The sequence below is a fragment of the Plectrocnemia conspersa genome, unplaced genomic scaffold, assembly GCF_051122295.1.
Source record: "Plectrocnemia conspersa isolate PC_06_02 unplaced genomic scaffold, ASM5112229v1 ptg000001l, whole genome shotgun sequence".
NCBI classification, from domain to species: domain Eukaryota; kingdom Metazoa; phylum Arthropoda; class Insecta; order Trichoptera; family Polycentropodidae; genus Plectrocnemia; species Plectrocnemia conspersa.
In genome coordinates this window covers 14,663,270-14,689,110 of record NW_028277165.1, presented here as the reverse complement: position 1 = coordinate 14,689,110, position 25,841 = coordinate 14,663,270, and the positions used below count along the sequence as shown (strand labels likewise).

The 25,841-nt window shown below is 29.8% G+C and overlaps 1 protein-coding gene across 3 annotated transcripts in view; it reads right to left on the bottom strand.

The window, feature by feature from the left end:
• Positions 1-1,054: 1,054 nt before the first annotated feature.
• The window catches only part of Gfrl (Glial cell line-derived neurotrophic family receptor-like), a 221,967-nt gene continuing 197,180 nt past the window's right edge, over positions 1,055-25,841 (bottom strand). The window contains exons 5-16 of one of the 3 annotated variants that reach the window (XM_088186464.1): positions 24,994-25,121; positions 16,496-16,885; positions 13,988-14,236; positions 10,103-10,262; positions 8,763-8,855; positions 7,942-8,079; positions 7,667-7,872; positions 7,079-7,569; positions 6,802-7,006; positions 5,232-5,377; positions 5,041-5,160; positions 1,055-2,137 (exon numbers count right to left, since the gene is read on the bottom strand). In XM_088186464.1, the coding sequence (XP_088042590.1) occupies positions 1,166-2,137; positions 5,041-5,160; positions 5,232-5,377; positions 6,802-7,006; positions 7,079-7,569; positions 7,667-7,872; positions 7,942-8,079; positions 8,763-8,855; positions 10,103-10,262; positions 13,988-14,236; positions 16,496-16,885; positions 24,994-25,121 (3,298 nt within the window). In that variant the 3' untranslated portion in view covers positions 1,055-1,165. The remainder of the gene's footprint in view (positions 2,138-5,040; positions 5,161-5,231; positions 5,378-6,801; positions 7,007-7,078; positions 7,570-7,666; positions 7,873-7,941; positions 8,080-8,762; positions 8,856-10,102; positions 10,263-13,987; positions 14,237-16,495; positions 16,886-24,993; positions 25,122-25,841) is intronic. The other 2 variants (XM_088186475.1, XM_088186486.1) reach the window with 2 other exon arrangements.

Here is a 25,841-nt window from a genome sequence, read left to right as displayed (position 1 = left end):
TTTGTATATATGTTAAAATAATTTTTAATACGTACAACATTTATTTTTGCATGGTGTAAATAGACATTTTTTATAGATAGTATATTTTTTTAAATTACTTTTTAAGCAACAACAAATCTTCTAATTTGTTTTTATTTATTTGGCTTTTTACCATTAAATAATACCGATTGTCTATCATATAGTAACAATAATAATGATATGTTAAGCTAAGTTTCATTTTTTCTCAATGCATATAAATAAAAGCAAATATCATAAATACAATTGTATTTTTTCTCATTTTATATGATAGTTTCAAATATGCAAATTAAAAATAACATCCCTGTAAATTTATATTTATATTTGTATATTTTAACATGATATGTATAAAGTGTTTTTTATATGTATAACCTCTTAAAGCAATTTTTGTACAAGGTTATAATATTGTATATGAATCGTCATTTTTGATATGTATTTTTTGTATATAGATATATTTTATTTATAAACTTTGACTGAAAAACTTTTCACACAATACCGTATAATATGGTAATGAAAGGCACTACCAAATTTATACTTAACGACGATCTGATTTTCATATCTTATCTGACACCGAACATATTTTTTTAATATATATATAATATGAAGAAATTTAACAAGTAATCGTTCTTCTTTTTTGTTCAAGTAGCTCTTTAGTGCTGTCCACGCAAGAGAGACAATTGTTCTAAACGAATGTTAAGAATAGCGTGCATCAGAGCAATCGATTTAGTAATATGTTTTTATATACTAACATAAAATAATTTATAATAATTGAACCTGAAAACATGTTCTAATGGCTTTGGAAGCCTTGGACAGCACTGATTTAATTTAATTAACATTTCATTCTAATTACAATAAAAAAAGGCTATACATTAGAATATTCGAATGACTCACAATATTGATTCATTCGGCTATATTTCAACTTTTAACTAAAATTATGTTTTAAAGAAAATTGCATTCCAAAATTGTATATGTTTAAACAATAGACGTCATTTTCATTATATTATATTATATTGTGTGTATATAATAAATTAAATCTTCATTGTGTAAATTTCATCTAAAGACATTAAAAAAGAATAAAGACTACACAAAAGTACTATTTCTAGCTTAACATACAAGACACTAGCTACAGCCACTTTAAAGCTTTTCATGATTATCTAATGAATAAGTGACAAAATGGAGGCCCGTAAGCCATTTTGTGTGCGGATCGAATTTCTTTCTGAAAATCTAGACATTTATAATACGGCTTCAAACAATCCATAATTTTGTGTGCAACCATCAATAGAAACGCGACAATTGTAATGACCGTGGCAATAAAAATGTAATTTGCTAGAAAAATAGGCAAGCCCTCCGGCTTATAAAATAGTATGAAAACATCAGTCTTCGGTCTAGTGATAAAAGCTATATTTGCCAAATTGACTAGAGGGCCGTGCGTACAACACACGGTCACGACGACCATAAACGACAACGTTACCATGTCGACCTTCTTAAAATTAAGTATAACACTTAAAATTATAGCATATATTAACACGGTGAATTTCACAGTTGATACGATATGTATTTGACAAATCTTAAAACAACATCTTAAAGCTAGAGTGAGGAGAAAGCACATTTTTTCATAAAACAGTCTCGCTATGGGCATACATTTGAAATATGCCACGAAATAAGCATCGGAAATTCCAACGTTGGAAACATGGAATAACATTCTTTTAGTACACAATAACGACAATTGTAAATATCTTTTAATATAGTATAAAAAGTGAGCAACAATAATGGCTAACATTGATTTGTGAATTCTATATTTATATTCCTTAAACACTAACAGACAGTCGGCTTTGAAAACTCTTGTGCAAATATTAATCGTCGTGAATAATACTATGTGCAACATGGAAAGAAGAGAGTCATAAACATTTTGATGGTTGTTATATAGAGCCATAGAAGCCCACAGCATCATTAAAATCCCTGCTGGACCTTGAGACAATGATGAAAGTCCACTCGACGGTGGCGGATATACCACGTCAACCTCAGCTATCTTGAAGATCGATAACAGCAAATGAGATGATATGTCATAATCTTGAGTGTTGATTTTTGATTTTATCGTTTCTAACAGTCCAATGCATTCGATCTGAAATTGTTATAAAAATCATTTAATAAACTATTGTATATCTTTCGACATTGTTTATTATTCAACTTATATACATGGTTTATTTTTTGTTAGATGAGCTTTTTCTAAGGGAAACCTTTTTCGAAGAACAACATAAAATTTCAATTATTTTTATATACATTTGTATATTTCTAAGAGGGTAAGTCAAATGAAAACCTGGCTTTATTGCAATAAAAATTAAAAACATTACGTTCTTGTAAATTAGTCATCAGCCCTCGTTTGGAAGTTGCATACGGCTAAAATAAATTATTAGCAACTAAGGTACTTTCCAAATAAGGCTCTTTTTAATACACTGCGCAGATTGAGGTTAGACTTAATATCCTACGGCGCTGTCATGGGTGACAGCCACGGTCGAATAAGCCGGCGCGAAACTATTGCTGATCTCCGGCATCACTAATCAACTTTAAAAGTTTGGTTGGCGGCAGGGCCGGCACTAGGTTATTTAGCGCCCCAGGCAAAAATTAAATTTGCGCCCCCCCCCACCCTAATAATACTTTAATAACTCATTACATGAGCGTAAAAATATAATTCAAATTAAATTAATTTAATATTACATATATTTGACACCATACTCTTTTTTGCGATTGTAGGTATTTAAGAATTTGTAGTTTTATTTTCGTCGCGATTTTTTTACGCGTGAAATAATCTAAAGAGTACACAGTAGTGTATACAAAAAAATATCAGATTATATTCTTTAACAATATTGTTTGATAATTTTAAGTGAATAATGCGCCTTTATTTGGTATCACGGCGCCCCACAAGATCTAGCGCCCCAGGCGATCGCCTGTACTGCCTGCCCCTCGGGCCGGCCCTGGTTGGCGATATCAGGGGAAGTGGATATGGAGGGGGGGGGAGCTTGTAAGTAATGATCAATTGCTTTCCGCATACAGGCGGCCCTCAACTTTCGCACATAATTGGTTCCTGAAAATGTATGCGAATGTTGAATGTTCGAAAGTAGAGGGAAGTAAAAAAAAATTGAAATTGTGTGTAATTTTAAAATATTTATTTATCAAGTAAATATAAGGTGTTTAAGAGGCGTTCAAGAGACATGTTTAAGTGGGGTTTGCGGGTGTTTCCTTTGAAAAGTTATCAATAGTTTACTGTTTTCCACTATTCTTTTTCTTTTCTTCATATAGTATTTTAAAACATGCTATGTCTTTATTGATCAACCTACGCACTTGAGATATGCGTTCTCCATTGGGATCACAATCTTCCATAATATTTAAAAATTTGTCAAGATGCGTGAAGGCTTCATTCATATTTTTGTTAAAGAATTTTCCAAAATAAACCTGTCTCATCTACATTAAATATTTGGCTAGAGGAATATTCTCCATCTTCAATAATTTTGGATAATTAGGAAATAAATTCTTTTGCAGCATCTTTATCCGCATCAGCCGATTCTATAGTAAATTTAATATTATGAAAAGGATACCTCATTTTAAAAATGTAAAACCAACCGTTACTTGCTTGAAAAACCGTGTTAAAATCTTTTTTTAATCTATCCTTCCAATCTTTGTGCAAACTAAGAGCTTTTGCTTGAATAATTGAAATACTCAGAGGTACATCTTTTTGATGTCGGTCATCGATCAACGATGACAAAGATTTTTCCATTTCATTTTTTTGCAGTGTTTTTTTGTAAACATATCTTTAAAGATTGTGGAAATATATTTTTAATTTCCCAAATTTTGAACGTATTCCTTAATTATATTTTTATTTTGCAAAATTGAACATATCATAGAACTGTTTGTATCATACGAACGTCCGATTGAAGCAAAAGATTCACCACTATTAGAACGTCTAATAATTCCCATATTTGTCTCGAATCGTGTGAAGTTTATGAGTCCTTGATTTATTTTTGTTAAGGAATTTTTGTTCAATTAGAGATACTGCGGGAGCTAAAAAAAGGTCACCTCTGACACTTTTCTTCGAGAAAAAGGACAAAATTTTTGAGGAGGACGTCTGGTCACCTTAAAGAAGGCCACTTCCTTGGCAGCAGTGTTACATATGATTTGAAGAGTGGACAACAAATAGCAGTATTAACCAAGCATAGCAGTAGCTTAAACTGGTTGTAGCGCTCTGTCACTTGTTTTTTTAGAGGTATCCATGCATTTTCTAAGCATATTGAGTGTCACGGAGACCATACAAAATAATGTCCTATCGTATTCTTTCCAAAATAAAAAATATTTAAGGTTTTCATTTGACCCTATTTTCAATTTAGATTTGTTTTATGTTTTATACATAATATATGTATATGTAACATAAGTAACATATGGAATCAAAATCATGGTAAATTTATTTATTTTTTAGTAATTTTTTTGTATATGAAAAATTTGTCGTCCGGACGTTTTATGTCATATAACATGGTCAGGTATTTGAAAGAAGGTTTCTCTCCACAAAGTAATGTCTGATCACACGGCCAGATAACAGTCTCTGATGAGATGTCTTTATATGTTTAGACTAAATATTTTATTTTTGCACACATCTGCATTTGAAGTAAGGTACTTAAACTTTTAATATTTTTTCCATTTCCATTTTGAAATATTGATCATATAAATGCTTATTTGATTTACATTTATAACATATGTTAAATACTGACTCTAGTTGGCACGTACATACGTATAAAAATGACGAATAATGGTTTTTCTTAGTAAAGTATTTTCATGGTACATTGTTTTTATACTGCGAAGGACTATTAATACTTTTACATACATTATAACAGTAAGTCTGTAAAATGGTTCAGATAATATCATTTACTATATATGACGTTTTGAAAACAATATAAAATTGACCGATATCCTTATTATATAGAACTCTACGTATATTAAAAACTATTCTGTGAAAAAAAGCATATGTAACAAAAGTACCTTATCAATGTCCAAAAGTGTAAGAGGACTTGCATTTCTGTCTCGTTGATTCACCGGAACGCTGGCAGTCACAATCATGTTCTCATTTGTAACGTTGAATAATGTTAAAGTACAATTTGTCTATAAAGATATTTAATTAAACATTATAAAATAAACATGTTTATATATTTTATGTCATATTTAACCATTACCCCATCGTCAGTCAAAGAAACCATATATTCTTGAAGCACTCTAACAGCATCTTCCAAACCCAATCGTGTATGTGGCCTCAACAATGCTTCATCTTGAGAACTAAATCCGAGCAATAGATATACACCAGGTTGTAGGCTATATTCACCTAGAATATTAAATGAAGGTATTGAAAAAGTATAATAAATAAGCATGATGCGAGTGCTACACTCTGTTACAGCCTGCAGACAACTGACACAGACAAAACTATTTTTTTTTGTTAATTTTCCATTAATGGGTAAGACAAGTATTGTATATAGCACATATGTTGTGGCTGTATCACAATATAAGTAAGGAATTGAGAACAGATCAACACTATCCGATAGTAAGTAAAAAAATGGATACATGTACTTACCAAAGGAATACCTAATACTCTCATTATTGTAAACGTTACATGTAAAAGAAAGCTTTAGTATAATATGCGACCCAGGGCCGGCCCTAGGTTATTTGGCACCTCAGGCAAAAACTAAATTTGCACCCCCCCCCCTCCCTATTAATACTTTAATAACTCATTACATGATTGCAAAAATATAATTCAAATTAAAGTAATTTAATATTATATTTGACACCGTACTCTTTTTGCGATTGTGGGTATTTAAGAATTTGTACTTTTATTTTCGTCGCGATTTTTTACGGGTGAAATAATCTAAAGAGTGCACAGTAGTGTATACAAAAAAAAGAATATCAGATTATATTTTTTAACAATATTGTTTGACAATTTTAAGTGAATATTGCTTCTTTATTTGGTATCTCGGCGCCTTCAAGATCTAGCGCCCCAGGCGATCGCCTGTACTGCCTGCCCCTCGGGCCGGCCCTGATGCGACCCAGCCAGCAGCTGGAGTAAGTGCTTTACTATGTATTCAATCGCCAACTCTAGCATAAGTAGTATTTGTAATCTTTTATATAAAATTGTCAAATCTTATTTGAAATTTTTTTATCATAAGAATCATTTGAATTATTTTGTAACTATGCAAGAGATGCATGTTCTAAGAAACTGAGAATTAAGTAATTAAACAAGTGGCACAGTGACCTCGACCTCTTTAATTTAGGATAATTTTTTATCTTCCGTTGTAACCGGATTAGCGTAAGCCTTATATGTTACAATTGGGTAAATCAGTACCAACTATTGGCTGGTGAATCAGTGATATCTATTTATTTAATTATAATATAATTGTAATTACAGGGGCGTCATTTCAGCTTTTTTTTAGGAGGGGTAGGGACAAAAATTGGCCAGTCAGAGGTCGTTTTTTTAATATTTCGATTTCATTAAAATTCATATTATTTCAATAAATGACATGAATTTTTCTGGCCAAATTCAAAGAGGGGGGGGGGCAAATACCCCTACTTGCCCCCCTCCCTAAATGACGTCCTTGTATAATTATATTATAATAATTGTACTATAATATATAATTATCTGTAAATCGATCAATTAGAGAGCAGGTCACTTCCGGTTTATTCGTGACAGTATTACAGAAGACGCTAAGGCATTTGTAAAAAGGAAGGTAATTCATTATAAATATATAAAATAGATACCAGGATTTGGTCTCATGCAGATAAAGTTGCCGCTGTAGCAGTAACAACGACCTCGATACGCTTGATAAGCCGGTGCGGCGTGACTATAGAAAGCCAATGCAGTTCTACACGGAGCATGTTGGACGCAGACGGCGTGACAAGAAACTGAAAGTTGCCCGTCGCAGTGACACAGCTCTGAGCAATCCAGTTCTGTATCACGGTACAACTGAAAATATATAATTAAAAGATTTAATAATAAGAATAATAGGAAAATACAATAATCTAAAAAAGTGCAAACTCTTTTTGTGTGTCCTTTCTGCACAAACTGATCGTCCAATTCAGGTCTTTGCACAATGCAGTACTTTATCGGCTCGGTAGTCGTTGTAGTGGCAAACGTTGTTGAGGTGGTCTCCTCGGTGGTTGTAGTCGTTGTTGTTGTCGTAGTTGTTTCAGGCTCGATAATAATCAATTCGGTCGTAGTCTCCATTTTTGGTGTCGGTACAACGTACACACTTTTGCCTGAGCCTTGAATTTCGACTTCAATGTTTCTTCCTCGGTTACTATTGGGTTCAACTTGGATGTTTGAGAATTTTGTTGGATACGACTCAACAGGAATGACGATCGTGGCGGATGTCGGCATTGTTGGATGAGATTTGTAGATGGCCGTTGTGTGGTGATGGTAAGTCACTTCAGGCACTGATATGTGAACCGTTCTGATGACGTTATCCAACATTGACGGAGTTGAGCCGGAGCCATAGGTTTTGATGTGAAAATCGCTTTGGGATTCAACTGAAATGATAGTAAGTATTGTATTGTATTAAGGAATGAAGGATTTAATATAACAATTAAAAGTAACTGCGTTGAATTGATTAATATTTAAACTTACCAACACATGGATTTAACCACAACAATCTCTGCCATCCGAGACAATCATAGAGCTGAGTATAATCTGTTCCTTTGCAAGCACAAGCAGTTCTCAACTCAGTTCCAAGCATGTCCAAAACGGCAGAGCGGCACGCTTCAGCTGATCCGGCACACTTCTTAGTCACGGAATCGACGGCGCAAGATTGTTCATACAATTCCAATCGACCCCTAATTTACATTGTTTTATTTAGACAAACCATTAGAAGCATACTCTATTGTAAAGATATTAAGACAAACCTGCATTCAGGTTGTTCTCGGCAAGACTGTGCCAAGACATGACAAGCTGGCAATGGAGCTCCTGGTTCTCTCTGCGCACAGATGGGATGCAGTTTTTCTTGAGCGTTCATGCACGGGTCATCTTTATTATCAGTTTTCCTGGTATTGAAACATACATGGATTTAATCTTAATTGAATAATATTAGATATTGTTTCACATTAAGTGGCCGATTCTTAATCAGTTGACTTAAACATAAAGTTGCAATTTAGGTTTGGCAAAAAGTAATTCTAGTCAGCGTTGTGCTTTGAGTAGAAAAGTATATTCTTGATAAAACACTCAAGAAATATCGATCTACAAAAGGGTTTTATGGTATATATTAAAGTAGATGAACCAATGGATGTACTGACTTTTATGGAAAGGTGGGAAATAGTGATTCACAGTTGATCCAACAATAACTGCAAGAGATAAAGAAACCAATCGAATTCTATCATTTACATTTGAATGTATTCAATTTCGCTGGAGCTGATATTTAAAAGCATATAAATGGTATAAAACATATTCTCAAAAATTGAATTGACTATCTAGAATTTTACAACACTAGTTTTGTGTTATTTAAAGAAAACGAACATAAAAATATAACTTTAATTTGTTGCTAATGAAGAACTAAAGCTAATCCACATACAAATCTTCAATATAAAGTTTGTTGTGAATTTTTGAAGACATCTAGATCGAGGTAAAAGTTGCAGAAGTCATAACTTATTACCATTGTAGCAATTAATCGATATTAACCACTTTATATGAAACAACCTTATATTATAGTATAATTAATATCAATCATTACTTGCAAAGACAGAAGGCAATCTCCAAATTCCATTGTACGTTGGGGGTCCGGTAGAAGTTTCTCAACGCATCCATGCATCCTTCACGATCACATCTAATTATATAACGATTGAGTTAGAATTTAATTAAAAATTTATTGTGTTTATTATTTAAGAATTATATATACAAATGAGTTTTAGTATTTTTCATAAATCAGAAATCGGTTTTAAATGGTCCTTTTATGGTTTCAAAGCGTTAAAACTTCATATATGACATGACGTAGTATAACATAATTTTACAAATTAGCATGCAATACAATAAAGTAGTACATGATATACAATAATGAATTATTACATTTAATTTTATAGAATCATAGCAGACGAAAGAGGAATTTGCAAGACAACTAGGAGTCATTTAATAAACTGTCTAATATTATTCAAAACAAGTCTTGATATACGACTGTTAATTAGGACAGTAATTTAGTTTGTTTAAGTTGTTTGCTAGGTCTTCAAACCATTAAAGATGTAGAATATTGACAATGAACAATAACTTTCTTCTTATGAAAATACGTTATTAAGATATAGCAAATCATTTAGCTTATGCAAGAATATCATAACACAATATGTGACTATTCGAGAGATATCTAAAGAAGTGTGTATCAATTTTATTAAGTACCAGATTAGAAATTGCGTAGAGAAAACATTTTTTGTGACTTTCTCACTCTACATATTGCACATGGTAACAATTTTTAAAAACTGAGTACTTTACTTTAACTCTGAAACAAAATTATCAAAAGAATGGCAGCGTTCAGAATAATCTTCCTTGAGTAATTTTTTCAATTGTGAATATGGATAGCACAATATTTTGGGATTGTAAATAAATAAATCTTATAGATTACCTTCTTAAAAGGGCTAGAATATGTTTTCAATACTTTTTCATCTTCTTAGTGGTCAACTTCAAGAAACTTTGATCAAGTAATAACCAATAAAGCTGCATCTTGATAGTGTAAGACCGCATAACCCTTGTTTAACAGGTGAAGTTTTGTTAGGTCTGAGGTTAATATATAATAGTTAACATGTCCGTTTTAATCGTCTAATAAAGCGCATTTTACTATCTCAATGAAGTGAAAGCAGCAATTATTAAATGGTTGAATTCTAGGTAAAGGGTGAACTACAGGCAAATTCCTTGAACTTTGTAAACATCTCTCGTATTAATGAACTGCACAAAATGTTATTGATTTTTTTAGTATGAACAAAAAACATAATATATTTAGCCAAGTTTCAAACCAATAATATGCGTTTGCAATTTAGTTGTAAAAATTGGCTAAAACTCATTTGCATGTCTAATAAATTCATAGTTAACCTAGACACATCACACGTTTGAAGAACAGGAGTCAGTGCTGTAGTACAAGACTTGTCTCTGATGCAACGGTCGAGAGCCAGATGGCAGGTGCTATGAAGGCTCACTCTGGGAACGTCACTCTCACCGTCTCCGTGTCCACCTTCTCCGGATCCGATACGTTCTGATACATTCACAAAGTTGTATATTTGCACAGATAAAGCGTACGCATTCTTAGATATGTTCTTATTTAAGGAAGAGAAATTTTGCACTTGTAAAATTAGATAACAATTTAAAATACAATAATAATATAAATAATATATAAATAGATATTGAACAAATTTAATTTGCCAAATTTATCACATAACAATTTTTACATATAAATTATATTTTGTGCATATTTTTAATTATACTCACATAATGATTTCAATCATATATGTTTTCAATTTTGAAATATTTTTTATTTAGACTAGCTTCTCTTATTATCTAATCAAAATGAGGGTTGCCATTTTTACAAAATATTTACATACATATAGCATAGGGTCTTCACTTTAAATTTTTAAACTGTAATATTCACATTGCAGATTAATTTAAGAATATTGATTCTCCTCCATTTTTGTTAACGAAGCTACCGTGTGCAATATATTACAAATATACTGGAACAATTGTATAATTACATATTTGGTATTCTCATATATATACACTTACGTTTAATTCACTTTCAGACGCACATCAGAAACAAAAATATCACATCTGTATGTTTTTGAAGCATGATTTACTTATACATATTTCAACTATATCACTCAGTTGCTATCATATTATAAATTTTATGTCTATAGGTATTATAGATAAAAAATAAAACATTTGGCGAGATGTTTAAATATCTTAAAAATGCGACGAAAATTGAAAACTTTTCTCTAATGTTATTTTTTAAGACTGACAGTAGGAATAAGTTATAAAATTATGCCGCCGCACTTGCAGTATGCACCAAAGTGAAAATTTTTGAGTACGTATTAAAATTCATCAATTTTTAGTAAACGCGTGGACAAGAAAGTTTCGAAATAACATGAGCTATGTGGCAGACTCTTCAAGAAATGCACCATTTAAAATTGTCAAGTAATAGTGATTGCAATAGCCTACACTGGAAGGTAGTTATGATACTATTTGACTTAACAATTTAAATAACAATGTATTTTGACAAGTATTTCCACAGAAGATGATGGTTTATTAGGAACAGCTGTTAAAAAAACAAAACCTAGGTTTAACACCATCAGCTGAAATACAAAAAAGCGAAAAAATGGCGCACCCAAAAACACACTTTGGAGCCAATTTATTACTACATACACAGATTTTTGATCTACAATATATAGGCTTTCTAGGTGTATTGAACATCCACTGTATTCACTAGATCTTGCCCTCAGTAATTTTCATATCTATGGACAACGGAGACTTGCACACCCAACTAAAATTTTATTTAAATTTAAGCACTGAAAAACTTATTTTGAACGTCATAAATTTTTTTATGATTTTGTACCATTTTTATTCAATACAAACATTAACAAAGTTTGTCATTTGAGTCAATACGTATATTTAAAATATGTCTTTTTTTATTAATTTATAATAAAAAATCCACAAAGGCAATTAATAAGCAGTTAAAAACTGGCTATTTATTTTGGTTATTGATTTGTATGTAATACAATGTTCAATCAATACACATTTGCTTAAGCATTTAAGTAACAATTAGTTTTTAGATAAAAACTAAGTAATGTTTTGAAACTTTCTATTCATATTTATTATTAAATATCTTAAAAAATTACTTGACTTTCACAATGAGTGATTTTTATATGCATATATATAATATTGAAATTTATATTAATTTCAAAATATATTTTAGGTAAGATTTTCAAAATATGTTTTTAAAACATTTATTTTTTAATTTACAGTATTACAATTATAATTGTTTTATTTTAGGTTCTAAACATCAGATATGGCAACCCTACATTTTTATTTGATTTTTTAGAAATCATTTATAAGTTATATTATAGGTTGGATCTCATCTCATAAATAAAGTAACTATTCTCTCGACAACATCAGTATTCAGCAACACCTCATCTTTTACTTTGAATTGTTTATTAGTATATAATATTATAATATCTAATAATTATTTCTAGATCTTATTATGATAATATTATAATTTACTTCCTCGAAAAATATATTTGAGTTATGATTTTAGCAAAAACGGCACTTTATTCTAATGACATATTAATCTTCAAAATTTTTTTATCGATTATATGAATGACAATGGCAGATGAAATGAGAGCAATGATATCACTGATGAACTAAGCTAAGGCCACCGGTGCTGTGCTTACTAACCTGTGCACTACTCTTACAAACCAAACTTCAAGTGGATATTAAATAAATCACTCACCACCGAATCGAAGATTCCATTATTTTATTATCATATTATATAAAACAATCTTGTCTTACTTATCAAATAAATAAACAATATGTACATATATACATAACATATGTATATAAATACATGTAAGATACACGAATTGCTTCTCATACAAAAATAATTAATTAAAAAATGTATTAAATGTAAAAAATAACTACGCAATGATCAAATATATGTATATTATATAATAAAATGTTAAAAAATCTTTTTGTCATGAAAAAAAATCTCATGCACCTTCGTTGTTTTGTATATTTTTAAGCATCAAAAACCATATTCAATAAATGTTAATTATTATAATATTAAAAAATAAGTATCAAACTGCATTACATCGGCAAAGCGATCCGTGATATTCATGCTAATATGTTTTTTTTCTTTTCTATGTTACCATGGGAAATAAGGGGGGCAAAATAACCTATTGAACTACATAACTAAAAAGCACTTGTGTCATAATTCAAAAGGCTATTCTTTGTATATTCAATATATAGTAATCAACAATACCATTTTCATCATAATATGCACATAAACTACGTAAATATGTATTAAAAATGCATATTTTCTCTTATTAAGCTCGTTTAAAAATCCACATTCAATCATACATTACACAATCATAACAAAACGTAAAAATAAATATTTTTATGAAACTTTCCATCACAAAGTTAAATAAAATTTGGCAAATTTACATCAAATAAAGTGTACCAATATTGTTTTACATTTATAAGTAATTAAAATAAAATACATAAATAATATAATACAGTCAGTCAGTTCACGTTTTAAAATATTTATATAATTAATTAACTTCAGACGGAATGTACTCTATTGTCAGTTTTAGAATATAAATTTAATAAAAATAAATAAAAACTTATTTTGCTTTCTCTTCCTTAAACATAGAAACTATAATAAAAATGAAGGAAACACTATGCTATTATAAAATATTAAGTTTATAATAAAAAAAGCTAATCTTTCTTCCTTTATTTTTTTACAATAATGAATATCGCTCATAAGTATAATCATATTTTTTTTGGATTAAAACGATGATTTGTGGTTTTAAATGTATTTCAAACCATAAATGTGCCAGAAAAAATAGTTTTTACTAATTAATGTTCATTAAATATATAGATTTACAATTAACTTTTAATAAGTATTATTCTGTATTTATTTGTATATCAAAGCCATATAGCAAAGTAAAAATGAAAGTTTGATATCTAATGACACATTTAATTTTTTATTTTTAATAGCTTTAGAAGATATTTACTTTTTAATAAAAGTAGCACTAAGTGAAATTGTATTAAAGTTATTAATTTTATATAATATTGAACCACATTTATTTTTGATTATATTGCACCACTGACTGCAAAACAGATTTATTCCAAATCACATAATATTATAATTTAATCATTTTTCAAAGCTTGAATTATTTTACAAGTTAATCCCTTTTTAAAAATGATACATACTGTGTCCTTCCGTATAGCCAGGACTATGGTATATGGATTTTGTAGAGCCAGGCCCTCCGCCTTTGCGTCGTCCTGGTCTTCCGTATAATCGACGATGGCCTTCTTCCATCACGTGCGGACTTATGTGGTTATCGTCGGTTTCCAAACCATCGTCGGGAATGACATCAACTCCAGAAACATAGTCGCCGTTGTTTGACGTTGAAGTTTTGTTTGGCATGATCTTTTTGCCATCTGACGACACAGCGTTGACTGAAATTTTGCCCAAATCTTCATTGAGGCATGATCCTCTAATTTCGATCGATAAATCATTTTTAAATTGCAAAAAAAAGGAATTTAATACCAGTATTATTAAATTCGGCAAAGGTAAATATTTAAGAATGATTTAAAACTTTCTTATCGATTCAACATACCCATTTTTAAATATTAATATCCGCATAGAAAGTACAAGAAGGTGAAGAAATATATATTAGATATAGATAGACTTTTAACATATATAGACGTGAAGAAAGAAAACGAATAATGCTATCATTGAGAAGAGTATGCTGTAATTTAAATGCATTTGTATGTTTTTATTATTAATAAATCATTATAAACTGTAGTAAATTACAGCATACTTAACATCTATAATTAAAACATCAATTTAATAAATAATATTTATTATAAGTCTATTTCTTGTGAAATTTTACCACTACTTAAATAAAACAACTAATATATGTATATATATACATTTAGTTATATACATATACATATATCGCTTATAGAGTTATATGTATATAATAACACCAAAAGCACGAGAAAAGCCAGAGAAGCATTTTTTTAGAATGTGCAACATTATATCCAGACGAATATGTTATTTCACATCTTTCTCGATTGACTTCTCTTTTCTTTAATTAAATTTTATATGTATTATATTGCGAAAAAATATGCTTATCCTCACTTTGTTACGATTTCAGCAATTTAGTTTAATATTAAACAGCTTTAGCAGTCAGGGGCACTTAATCTACGTTCTCCCTAACAAGTTTGAAAGACAGAGAGGAAATGAGCAGTTTCGTCTAATCTCTAAAAGATTTCGCACATTAATAATGAGAAGATTAATTTCCTCGAAAGCCTCTTAGTGGCAATACATCATCTTCATATTAAATTACCAACCCGAGGGATTTGTTCTCCTCCTTCATAGAGAATGCGCACATACTTCATTCACATTCGCACGCCATAGATTTTTTCAACACAATGTAGCAAAAATTTATTAAGAAGATTCAATAATTAAAATATGCCTTTTATTTCTGATATAAAAAAATAATAATCAAGTGGCGAATATTACTAAAAAATCTGTATCCGATCGTTATAGGAGGGATTGTAAATTCGGTTGCGTCAAATGCAATTTTTGAATGTTTTTTTAATACGATACGTAATAAAATCCGATTATGCAAAGATAAGTTGAAAGAAAGATGCACTTTAGCAAGACATGCAATTTACTAGTATATTTATTAATATATATATATATAGACACACATGCATCATGCGCACATTTTGTAAATAGTATTAATACACATTATAAACTATAAACTTACCTGACAGTTTCATAGATCGTGCAAAAGGTTTTCACGATAGAATTAAATTTATTATTCGCAAATCTAGTGGGTATTCTAAATGAAGACTTAATGAAAAGTGATTCAGCAAATGAAAATTTCAAACTGTCGGGTTAGTTTGAGGTTGAAAACGTGAAATTTTGCATACGATTCAAACTAAACGGCACACACTCACTGGCATGACAAACGCATAATAAAATCGACACATTTCGACAGTAATCAAAAGAGACACCAAAAGCGACGCATAGGCTTTAAGACCTACGCATTACAAGATTGAAAGTGTGAAATTATTTGAAGTGGGCAAATTCTAGTGTACGCCAAAATATTATCCTTGTCCAGCAATTGTGAATAGTCCAGCGAGAGAATGTATAAGCTGCAGTGGAAGACAGATTAGAGATTCTAACACACAGTGGTTAAATATAATAGTGTACTGAAAACGTGTGGGTGACTCGAAAAAACAATTAATCTATGCTAAAATCTAATTTTGAAACACATCAGTGCCATTTTTTTTAGTAATTTTACTTACATGATTATGTATGTAAAACCGGTGCAATTTATTATTTTGACAATACATAAATCAGTTTAATTAGATCAATCGAAACTTCCATTGAGCTTGATCATCAATAAAACATATGATACATACCAGTACAAGTACACTCGCATTTACAACCACTTCAAACATTTTCCAAGTGTATAATATAATACTAATTGCTTTTTTATAAATAATTCAAAACACATATCGCAATGTTTAAAAAATATTATTACAGTTTTACGTATATATATATATATATATGTATAAAAAACGTTCGATTTTACAATAATTAAAAAAAGATTTGGAATTTAAAAATATACATGGTCTTTTAAATTTTTTTAAGGACACAGCAAAATTAAATAAATATCACATCTGTCGTGGTCTCACCGGAGTTACTGCGAGAGCGTGTGGCATTTGGATGTCTCCTGCTCGAAGAAGAGGAGGAAGCTCTCGACCTCTGACCCATGGCCCTTATTATAGCTCTTATCAAGTCTCCTCCGCCAGCGTCCGTTATCACCTGTGTACCGTTCTCAGTGACCAAGAGTATAGTTCCGTCTGGTGCCACGTAACGAGTCACATTCGACTTGAACTCTAACGATCTGTGTCCATCCTCGTGGCTTTGGTGCTTCGATTCGGGCAGTTTGCTCGGATGAAGATTGAAACGATCTGGATGCCTGTCCGTCGGAGGCACAACTGAAGGCTTTTTGGGCGCGTGACGCAATCTCAACATTCGATTCAGGAATAAGTCTTGTCCTCCTCTCGAAGACATCCTTGGCTCTACATATGTATTCATTGCATGTGTGATCCTCGTTTTGAATATATATTCATTACAATATGTGTTAATCATGTATATAGAGTTTTAATGTTAGTATATTGATTGATTGATTGATTCAGTGTCATAGATAAAATTTAATTTAAATTCACGGACGCTTGTGAAGCTTTGATTATGTTTGCAGACTGTGCAGCGCGCACTATAAATAGAAACTTGGAAGTGGTGTTATGCATTTGGGTAATTCTTGAGTAGTTCGCGATGTGCAAACATTTCACTTCATATACAACACATTGATATAATGCATTCGTTTGTGTCAAAGTCACTGTCTGAATTAACAATGGTTTTACAGTGCCTGTCACAAAATGGATATGCGATGACATTAATAGTTAATTATAAATTATTCCCGCAGAATTGTGTTGATATTTACAAAAATATATACATTATTGATTTGTGAAAACTTTATTAATCGTCTTCTGCATATAAATAAGCAGAATCAATACTGTCTGCGATTTTCGGGTATCAAAAATTCAACAGTTTCACGTAAATCAATACGTTTGGCTTGAATTTGAACACATTTTGTCAAGGCTTATTAAATAATAATATTACTCTGGTAAAGCAACGTTTCCCAAACTACGATATGAAGAAAAAAAACATGGGTCATAAAATAAATATTGTACTATAATATAATATATACAGACTCTGAAGATTTAATTATATTTTTTTACTCATTTAAAAGTAAACAATTATACTTAGTACTTGCTTAACCCTTTGGTCTCAAAATCGGTTTTTACTACTTCGGCAAAAATGACATGATTTGACTTGAATTTTAACGTATTTTGTCAAGGCTAATTAAATAATAATATTACTCTGTTAAAGCAACGTTTTCCAAACTACGATATGGAGAAGAAACATTTTTATTTTTTACTATTATAGCCTAATATTTTTTTATTTATCCTAGTATTAAAAATTCTCAATATTTGGATGATATCAAACAGCATTATTATGATTTATTTTTGGGTAACTAATATCATTGACACATCTGGAGCGGGAGCACAGGACTTAAACGGCTTCAGAAGCGTCACTATTCATCTCAGCGACTCCGAAAACTATGGATTCGATACCAATATCGATCGTTTTTGCCAGTATATTTTTCTTCTCTTTTTATCTCCCATGTTGATGGGGGCTTAATTTGAACTTGAACAGCTTCCAGTGTCACTATTCATCTCAGCAACTCCAAAAACTATGGATTCGACACCGAAATCGGTTTTTACATGTCACCTCTCACCCGTAGAGACCGGTTACAGATTGGTTGAAATTGCTCCAGACATGATTCTCAAATGCGTCATGGTGGCCAATATACAAATAATAATTAAAATACAGTGATAGTGCACACCTAAAATATATTAGCATATAATATTTTATAGCTCCCCATAGCCATCGCCGAAAACATCCTTGTGTTTGGCAAGTTTGTTGAGAAGTTGGATGGCTCGTGCAAGAGCGCTGACGTCCTCGCCGCATCGATTAAAAATAAGGGACAAGATCGTGACTCTCTAAGACACTCTAAAGCTCGCAGTCGAAAGTCACCGAGCATTGACGGGTTATTGACACCACCCCTTAGCAACTTTAAAAAGTGCTTCATTGAGTACTTATACGCTACACTGAAAATGCATTGAATTGTATTATAACTTTCTAAAAGGTAGTCGAGTGTTAATCGGTCACCTCTACAGCAACTCCAGAGAGTAAATCTGAACTTGGGTGAATACTCTCATACAATAAATATTACGAGTTATTAATTGCCGAATATATGTCGTTACCCAGATAGAAACCCTGTGGTATTCAAGAATAGGAGAAATACTCATCGGAGCGGCAATTGCCAAAGATATTTAGATAGTCATCCCAAAAAGCTCGGTAAACAAAGGATTGAAGATAGAAATTAATAATAAAATTGGATATTGATTAAATAATTTAATGATTAGAGATCAGCTTAGTTTAAATAGGTGCTTCTTAATTTTTTTTTGTCACCATAACCTTAAATTATTTATAATAGTATTATTGATTTTGTCGGGAATACCCAGCCAAGTAAAAATCACTTAGTGAAGATACGCATTGACCATGATAGAAGGACTTGTCGCATATAGGCGTCAAAGATAAAATACATGCGAATTAATTACAAAGATAAAATACATGAGCCCGCATCAAGCGGAGCTATCCCAATCATCGACAGAGACTTCAAAAACCAAGTAAGCAGCCACTTTCCTCTTTGCGTCAACCAGAAACAGCCAAAATCCAGGAGTTAAACCCGATCTTTGGAGACAACGGGATTCTACAAGGTTACGAGAAAAGTTAAATAATATAAAAAATACTGTTTTTATTATACACAAAGATTTTATTTTGGGCTTGCTCTTCTCAAAGATAAACAAAATAAAACTTATAGCATTGTTGAATTAAGTAAACTCAATGCATCTAATGGTTAATGCCTTAACGAATTATCTGATGAAAAAAATACTATTTTCAAACACATGACTGAATTTAGAAGATCTAGAAATGTATAATATTTAAAAAGTTTCAATCAAGTTTTATATTGAAATAAAAGTTTATATCTTGAAATAAATTAAGATGATCGATTATTATCCGTTTTTAAAAATAAATAAAACTTGAAATGGCATTTTAGAAATCTAAAGCTATTAAAAAAAACTTTTTATCTCTTTAATACCAGCGTTTTCTAGGGGAACTCAAAAAATAAGCGCATTTGAACTCAATAGCAAAAATCGAATTATTAAATACATTGTTAACCATTCACTTACTGTGATGTACATCGAGTGTACATGTTGTATTATTATCAAAATATCTCTAATAATATGTTCAATATAATTTAAAAATAATTATCAATAAAATCTAAAATCAATTCACCAAAACAGTTAAACGCACAAATGTGGCCAATAAAGTATGCGTACTAAGTTTTTACTTTAATTTTTGAATTAATACAAAATATTTGTAACGTCTAATGGGCTGGTTTTTAGCACTTATAATATAATAATTATTTTGTAATAGTACTAGTATTTTTATAATTTTAAATCACTAATTTTTACATATTTTTACATGTACACTCAGTGTACATAACCGGAATGCGAGTAAGTTTTGCAATGTAATAAAGAGTAAATTTATACTATATTTTTATATTACAGAAATATATTTTTAGCGTAAATTAATTATTGAGCCTCATTAAAATAATAGGATAAAAAAGATAAAAAAATATTTTAAAATTCAATTTTTTTAATGCTCATAATTTTTTTAGAAAATTATAAATTTATTTAGTATTAAAAACTCGTCTATCCTATTTTTCAGTCACAAATAAAATCTAATAGTTTTTAAATCAACTTAAGAGATACTATTTATTTATTTATATCTTTCCTTGTAACCTGACAGACATGAACCCAGTACATTACAATGGGGGTAAATTATAAACCAATTGGGTAAGTCAGATAAATAATACCTACAAAGTATTAACCTTCAGTCTGAGTGTCTGGGAATCGGTACATCTATACAATTAATTATAGATTATTTTGTGTTTTGAACATTAGCGCATTTTTATAAATACAAATTGGCTCGAACCCGAGGCCTCTGGGTTAACAGTCCGAGACATTACGGACTACGCTATTTCATAAAAGGGTGTGGAAGAATAAAAATACTTAAGTTATTCTTATTAAAAATAATTCAGAGTGAGCTGCTAAAAAATATATCATATATATTATATAAAACTACGATTTGTTATCTTAAAAACGTTGGGAAACATTGCCTTAAATTAATAGGTTTGACTTAATTATTAACATATTTTTTAATGCTCATTAAATAATGAAATTAATAGTATAAAGTAATGAATCAAACTTTATTCGCGGCAATTATGTATAATTAAATTAAGAGAACGGTCGCGCGTAACAAGTATTTACGTATTAAAGAATAAAATAAAATGAAAACGTTCCGAGTAATAAAGAATACAGCTCAACAAGTATCATAAATTCATTAAAAATATTCCTAATTTTCATTTTTACGAGTGAATTTCTGAAAATCGGTCGTATTTATTATATACAGTGTTTTGAGATAATTGCATAATCACTTCTACACAAGCGCATTATTATTCGTTCGCATTAAATTATCTCTGTGTATATTATTAGTACATATATTTACATAATAATATAATTCGTATTAGGCGCGTTCAAAAATAAATTAGGAGAGAAATCCTGTCGTTTGACGCCGTAATAAAATCTCGACTATTAAATCCTTATTCATCATATGCCTATCCGACTGGGGGAATCTTATTATACGGAAAATTTATTTGATCTCTGGAGAACGAAGAAGCTGGAGAGAGAGAAGAGCGCATTGTGAGAGAGAAAGCTCGAAATTTAGCCCGGCGACGAGGCTCTATTTCCTCTGGGAGCAGAGGGAAACAAATATTTGCAAATATGCTGATAATTGAGCGAGCAAACATGGAAAGCTTTGTGCCGACCGTACGAAACACTTTTGCAAAAGTTCAACACCAAACTTTGCTGCAGCAGAGGCGCGCAAAGCTCAAAACAAAAAGAGATACTATGTATCACACGCGAGAACATTTATACGCGTATGTATGTCGGTTTTTTAAATTAGATTATTATAAAATCAAATATTATGATTTACGGTCGCAGTAAGAGTTTTTTTGTGTAAATGTTTTAAAAAAATGTTTTATTTTATATACGAGAGCATTTGACTCTCGAAAGAGATCCCTAGAGTATGAAAAGCAATTTTGCCCTCGGAAAAATCTCCTCTATGCATAATAGATATTTTAATTATACGTCAATTTAAATAATTATTGTTTTTTGGAACTCGCGATTAAAAACGAAGTAATAATGTAGGGGACAAATATTTATCCAAATAAATTATATATTAATAAAGGAAATTTGAAAGTAAATACATAATGGTATTTACTTTCAAAGTATAAACATTAGTCACAGCAAAGTTGTATTTAAATAGCTGTGTGAATTTCTAACTATGGAAAATGCCTAGAATTATGGACATATGTATCATTTAACTGTCGCAAATATAAACCAATAACTTTATGGTAAAAGAAATGGAAGGTCATTAGTTATTACTGACGAATAAATTAAAAAAGTTAATGATTGTTTGACAATCAAAGACTTTTATAACAAAATTCATTTAAATGTTATAAACAAATAAAGCTTTAGATGTATTAAAAGAATACATAAATTTTGTACAAATATTTTCTGGACTATATATCTTTACTTTAAGAATTAGTCACTAAGAGAATAAAATCTTTAAATATTTATAAAAGGCTAAATTACTAATAAAATAAATATATTTATTGTTAACTATTAAGTTTAATCTATATCAAAAAAGTATTGTATAAAAACTTTTTTTTATTATTAGCTATCAACACAAATGTATTTTACAATAATAAAACTATTATTATATATTTTTTTAAATAATTAAAAAAATACGTGTATTTTCAATATCACGTATCATTTATATATTTTATATACTTATGTTTAAGTTAATCATTGTTTAATATTTATAAATTCAATTTTATCTGTTAGATTAATAAAATAGTATTTAGTATATATTATTATTGATCAAGATTCTGATAATATTATTATGCATCCTTTTTTGTGAATTATTGTGTATATTATTTATTTATAAATTATGTATCAAATGTGAGATAGTGAACTGTATTGTACATTCAATTTCATGTTACATGTACGAGTTTTTTGATTTATTTTATTAAGAAACATTAAATTCACTGTGTGTAATATAAATAATAATAAAATATAGAACAAATCAATATTTTATCTCCGACGAAATATGTATGCAATAATATATAATAAAATATAAACTTATCAAAGAGTATAGTTAGTGAAGCATTATAGTAGATCTTCAGAGCTACACACTTGTTCCGAAAATAAAACAAAAATTTACATATTATGTACTCAGAAGCACATCACATTGATAGATAATATAATAACAATGTGTTACTCAAAATAATAACAATGAAAATAAATACCATGAGCGCTTTCAGTACTCTAGCGTTCTACTCAGTGGGTGTATTTGTGCTTTGTGTGTGGCTAAATAGGATACTTGTAAGGAGCATACCATAACCAAACAGGATCCGATGAGACGAAACCGAACACTCAAAGGACTATTTATCTGTATACGATAAGGCGATTGTTACGTTTCGGTGTCATCCCACACTCGTCCAAAGTGTTGTGAGCGCATCAAAGCTATAAGTGTGAAAGGTTTGAGGGTAGTGTGATTATATATTATATATACATATAATATATAGGTGGCAAAGTAGCAAACGGACACGGATCGCCGCTCGTGTTAGTAAAGATAATAATGAATAATCTATTAGTATAGATACATCTACGTAAAAGGATAGATGATAGAGATACAGACAGATAGGTATGTATATAAGAGGGGACGATTGAATCCATTTGCTCGATGTTTATATTATTATATCCAGTCTACTCAGTGATTGTATCATAAATAAGCAGTGACACTCTTGGCCTGACCTGTATTATATATTATTGGTTGATTTGTTTCATTGACTGTATTGATGATGATCATGTATTTTTATATGTATGAATGTACATGACGTATATAAAGTCTCTATTAAAATTACAATTTGTAAAGATTGACAAGAATATGTTAGCTGTAATTAATTATTTTAATAAGGCTTATTAAGTAAATATATATAAAAATATAATCTATACTTATTTATATGTAAAGAAAATTTACTCATAAATAAATTTTGTGGCTACATAATATTCATAATTAAATCGATGGAAGAGTTTGATAATATAATTCCTGGTAATCCTCCTATAGTAGATATGAAAATAAATCCTAGGGTTCAATTAATTATTAGATTAAATTTAATATTTAAACCATTTAATGTTGCTATTAATCCTAATACTTTAATTCCAGTAGAGGTATTAATTATGGCAATCTACGGAAATTATGCGATGCTCTCAAACTATTACAACATTTGATAATATAACATAAACTAATACTTTAAATAAAAATAATGCATTGAACAGCAAAAACGTTGAATGAAATGCAATAATATCGTTTTTTTTTAGAGGTCAAGATTTTTTTTATTAGTGCACTTGTGTAGTAATAGTATCTCATTTATATATTAGTAGTCTTTGCCTAAAAGCACAACAGAGCACAAACATATAGCCATGTAGCCTAATTATTTACAAGTGGATTTCTGGCTAAGATATTATCAACAGATAATCTTAATTTGTATGATGATAATATAAACAAATTTATTGCTTTTTTACTAATTGTTTAAAAAATTGGATATGAATGGATAAAGCGATTGTTGTTCAGTTTTGAGTTTATTCAAATATTAAAAACTTAGTTAAAGATAAAAACTAATATAATTTTATTTGATTTTCAATGAAAATATTAAAACATTTTATGCGCTTTATGGGTTAAAAATCATGTTCCTGTAAAATGGACATTTAAATCGATCTGCCTAAAACTTTATGTAAGAATTCACTCTAATGAATTTATTTTTCAAGTATTTTAAAATATTGTTCATTAAACAATATTTAATATAATAAAAAAATATATATAAAAAGAGTTGTAAATATAGTAGAGAAAATTTACTTCTTTTTATCTGTAAGTTATTACTTGATATTATGCCAGAAATGCTTGCAATATATAAAACGTTTATTAGAGGTTTTTATTATTTTATTTTAAAGGCTGTAATGGCAATATAAAATGCTGAAATGTTTTTTTTACGAAGTAATTTTTTAATTTTTAAAATTATTATTATTCTAATAATTTTATATAAATTATTTCAGTTAACATATTCTTGACTTTTTTGCTTAGTATCAAAGCTCAAGCTTTAAAGCTACATATTTATATTTGTAAATAGTTTTATTTTTAATATTACTACAATATATAGACTTTATAAACACCTTGTATTTAGATGTTTTTTATAACTTGAATAATATTTTTGTGTGTCATGGCTAAAATTGTCATCTGTGGTGTGGTCGAGCGTGGCGGTGGCCGTGGGGTGGCTCGGGCGGGCTGTGGTCAGTGGTCATAGGGTGCTTACCAACGCAGGGGTTGTGGTTAACCATGGAGAAGATGCGATCGCAACGTTTCTTCATGTGGTTGTTGGGACAGATGCAGCCGAACAGGGGTGACATGCGAAGGCCGGTCCATGCCTCGCGACATTGCTCCCTAAACATATCAATTAGATGTAAAAAACATAATTATATATTATAAAAATACATATTACACACAACTTCACAAAATAAATCGAAGGCCTTAGTGTCAACTAAATATACAAAGTTTTTGATTTAAAGCTACTTATAGTAGTCAATTTTCTCTCACCATTAATATAGGAATGATACAAAAATGTTAAGTCGCCAAAACATCAAACAACGAAACAAAACGTCATTGGACAGGAAATCCCTATTTAATAGTCCGAAAGTATTGTTTCACAATCTTCAAACACTTGCTGTTTAGCAAAAAAAAAAAAATGGGAGTGTATGCAAAAATACACACGATATACTCGAGGGACGGTTGTACACAAAAATATGGCATTTAAGTATGTTGTTATTATTTACCGTCAGTGAATTATGATAATTAAAATTGTGATATAAATTACACAATTTTGATATAAATTACACAAAATTAAGAAATTAATATTGATTATCGATTTAGAAGTAACAAAATATATTTATTTTTCACTTTTGCAAATAAGAATGCTTTTTTTTAAATAAACATATTTCATTGAAAAATGTTGCAATGGTTTATTTTTCTGTTATCAACCTAAAATATATTGTACTAAGCGATATAATTAAAATTTGTTGAATCCGTTTATTTTTTAATGTGTACGATTAAAATTGTTTGTATAAAATACATAAATCGTAGGCGTATACAATAAGAAAACATTAT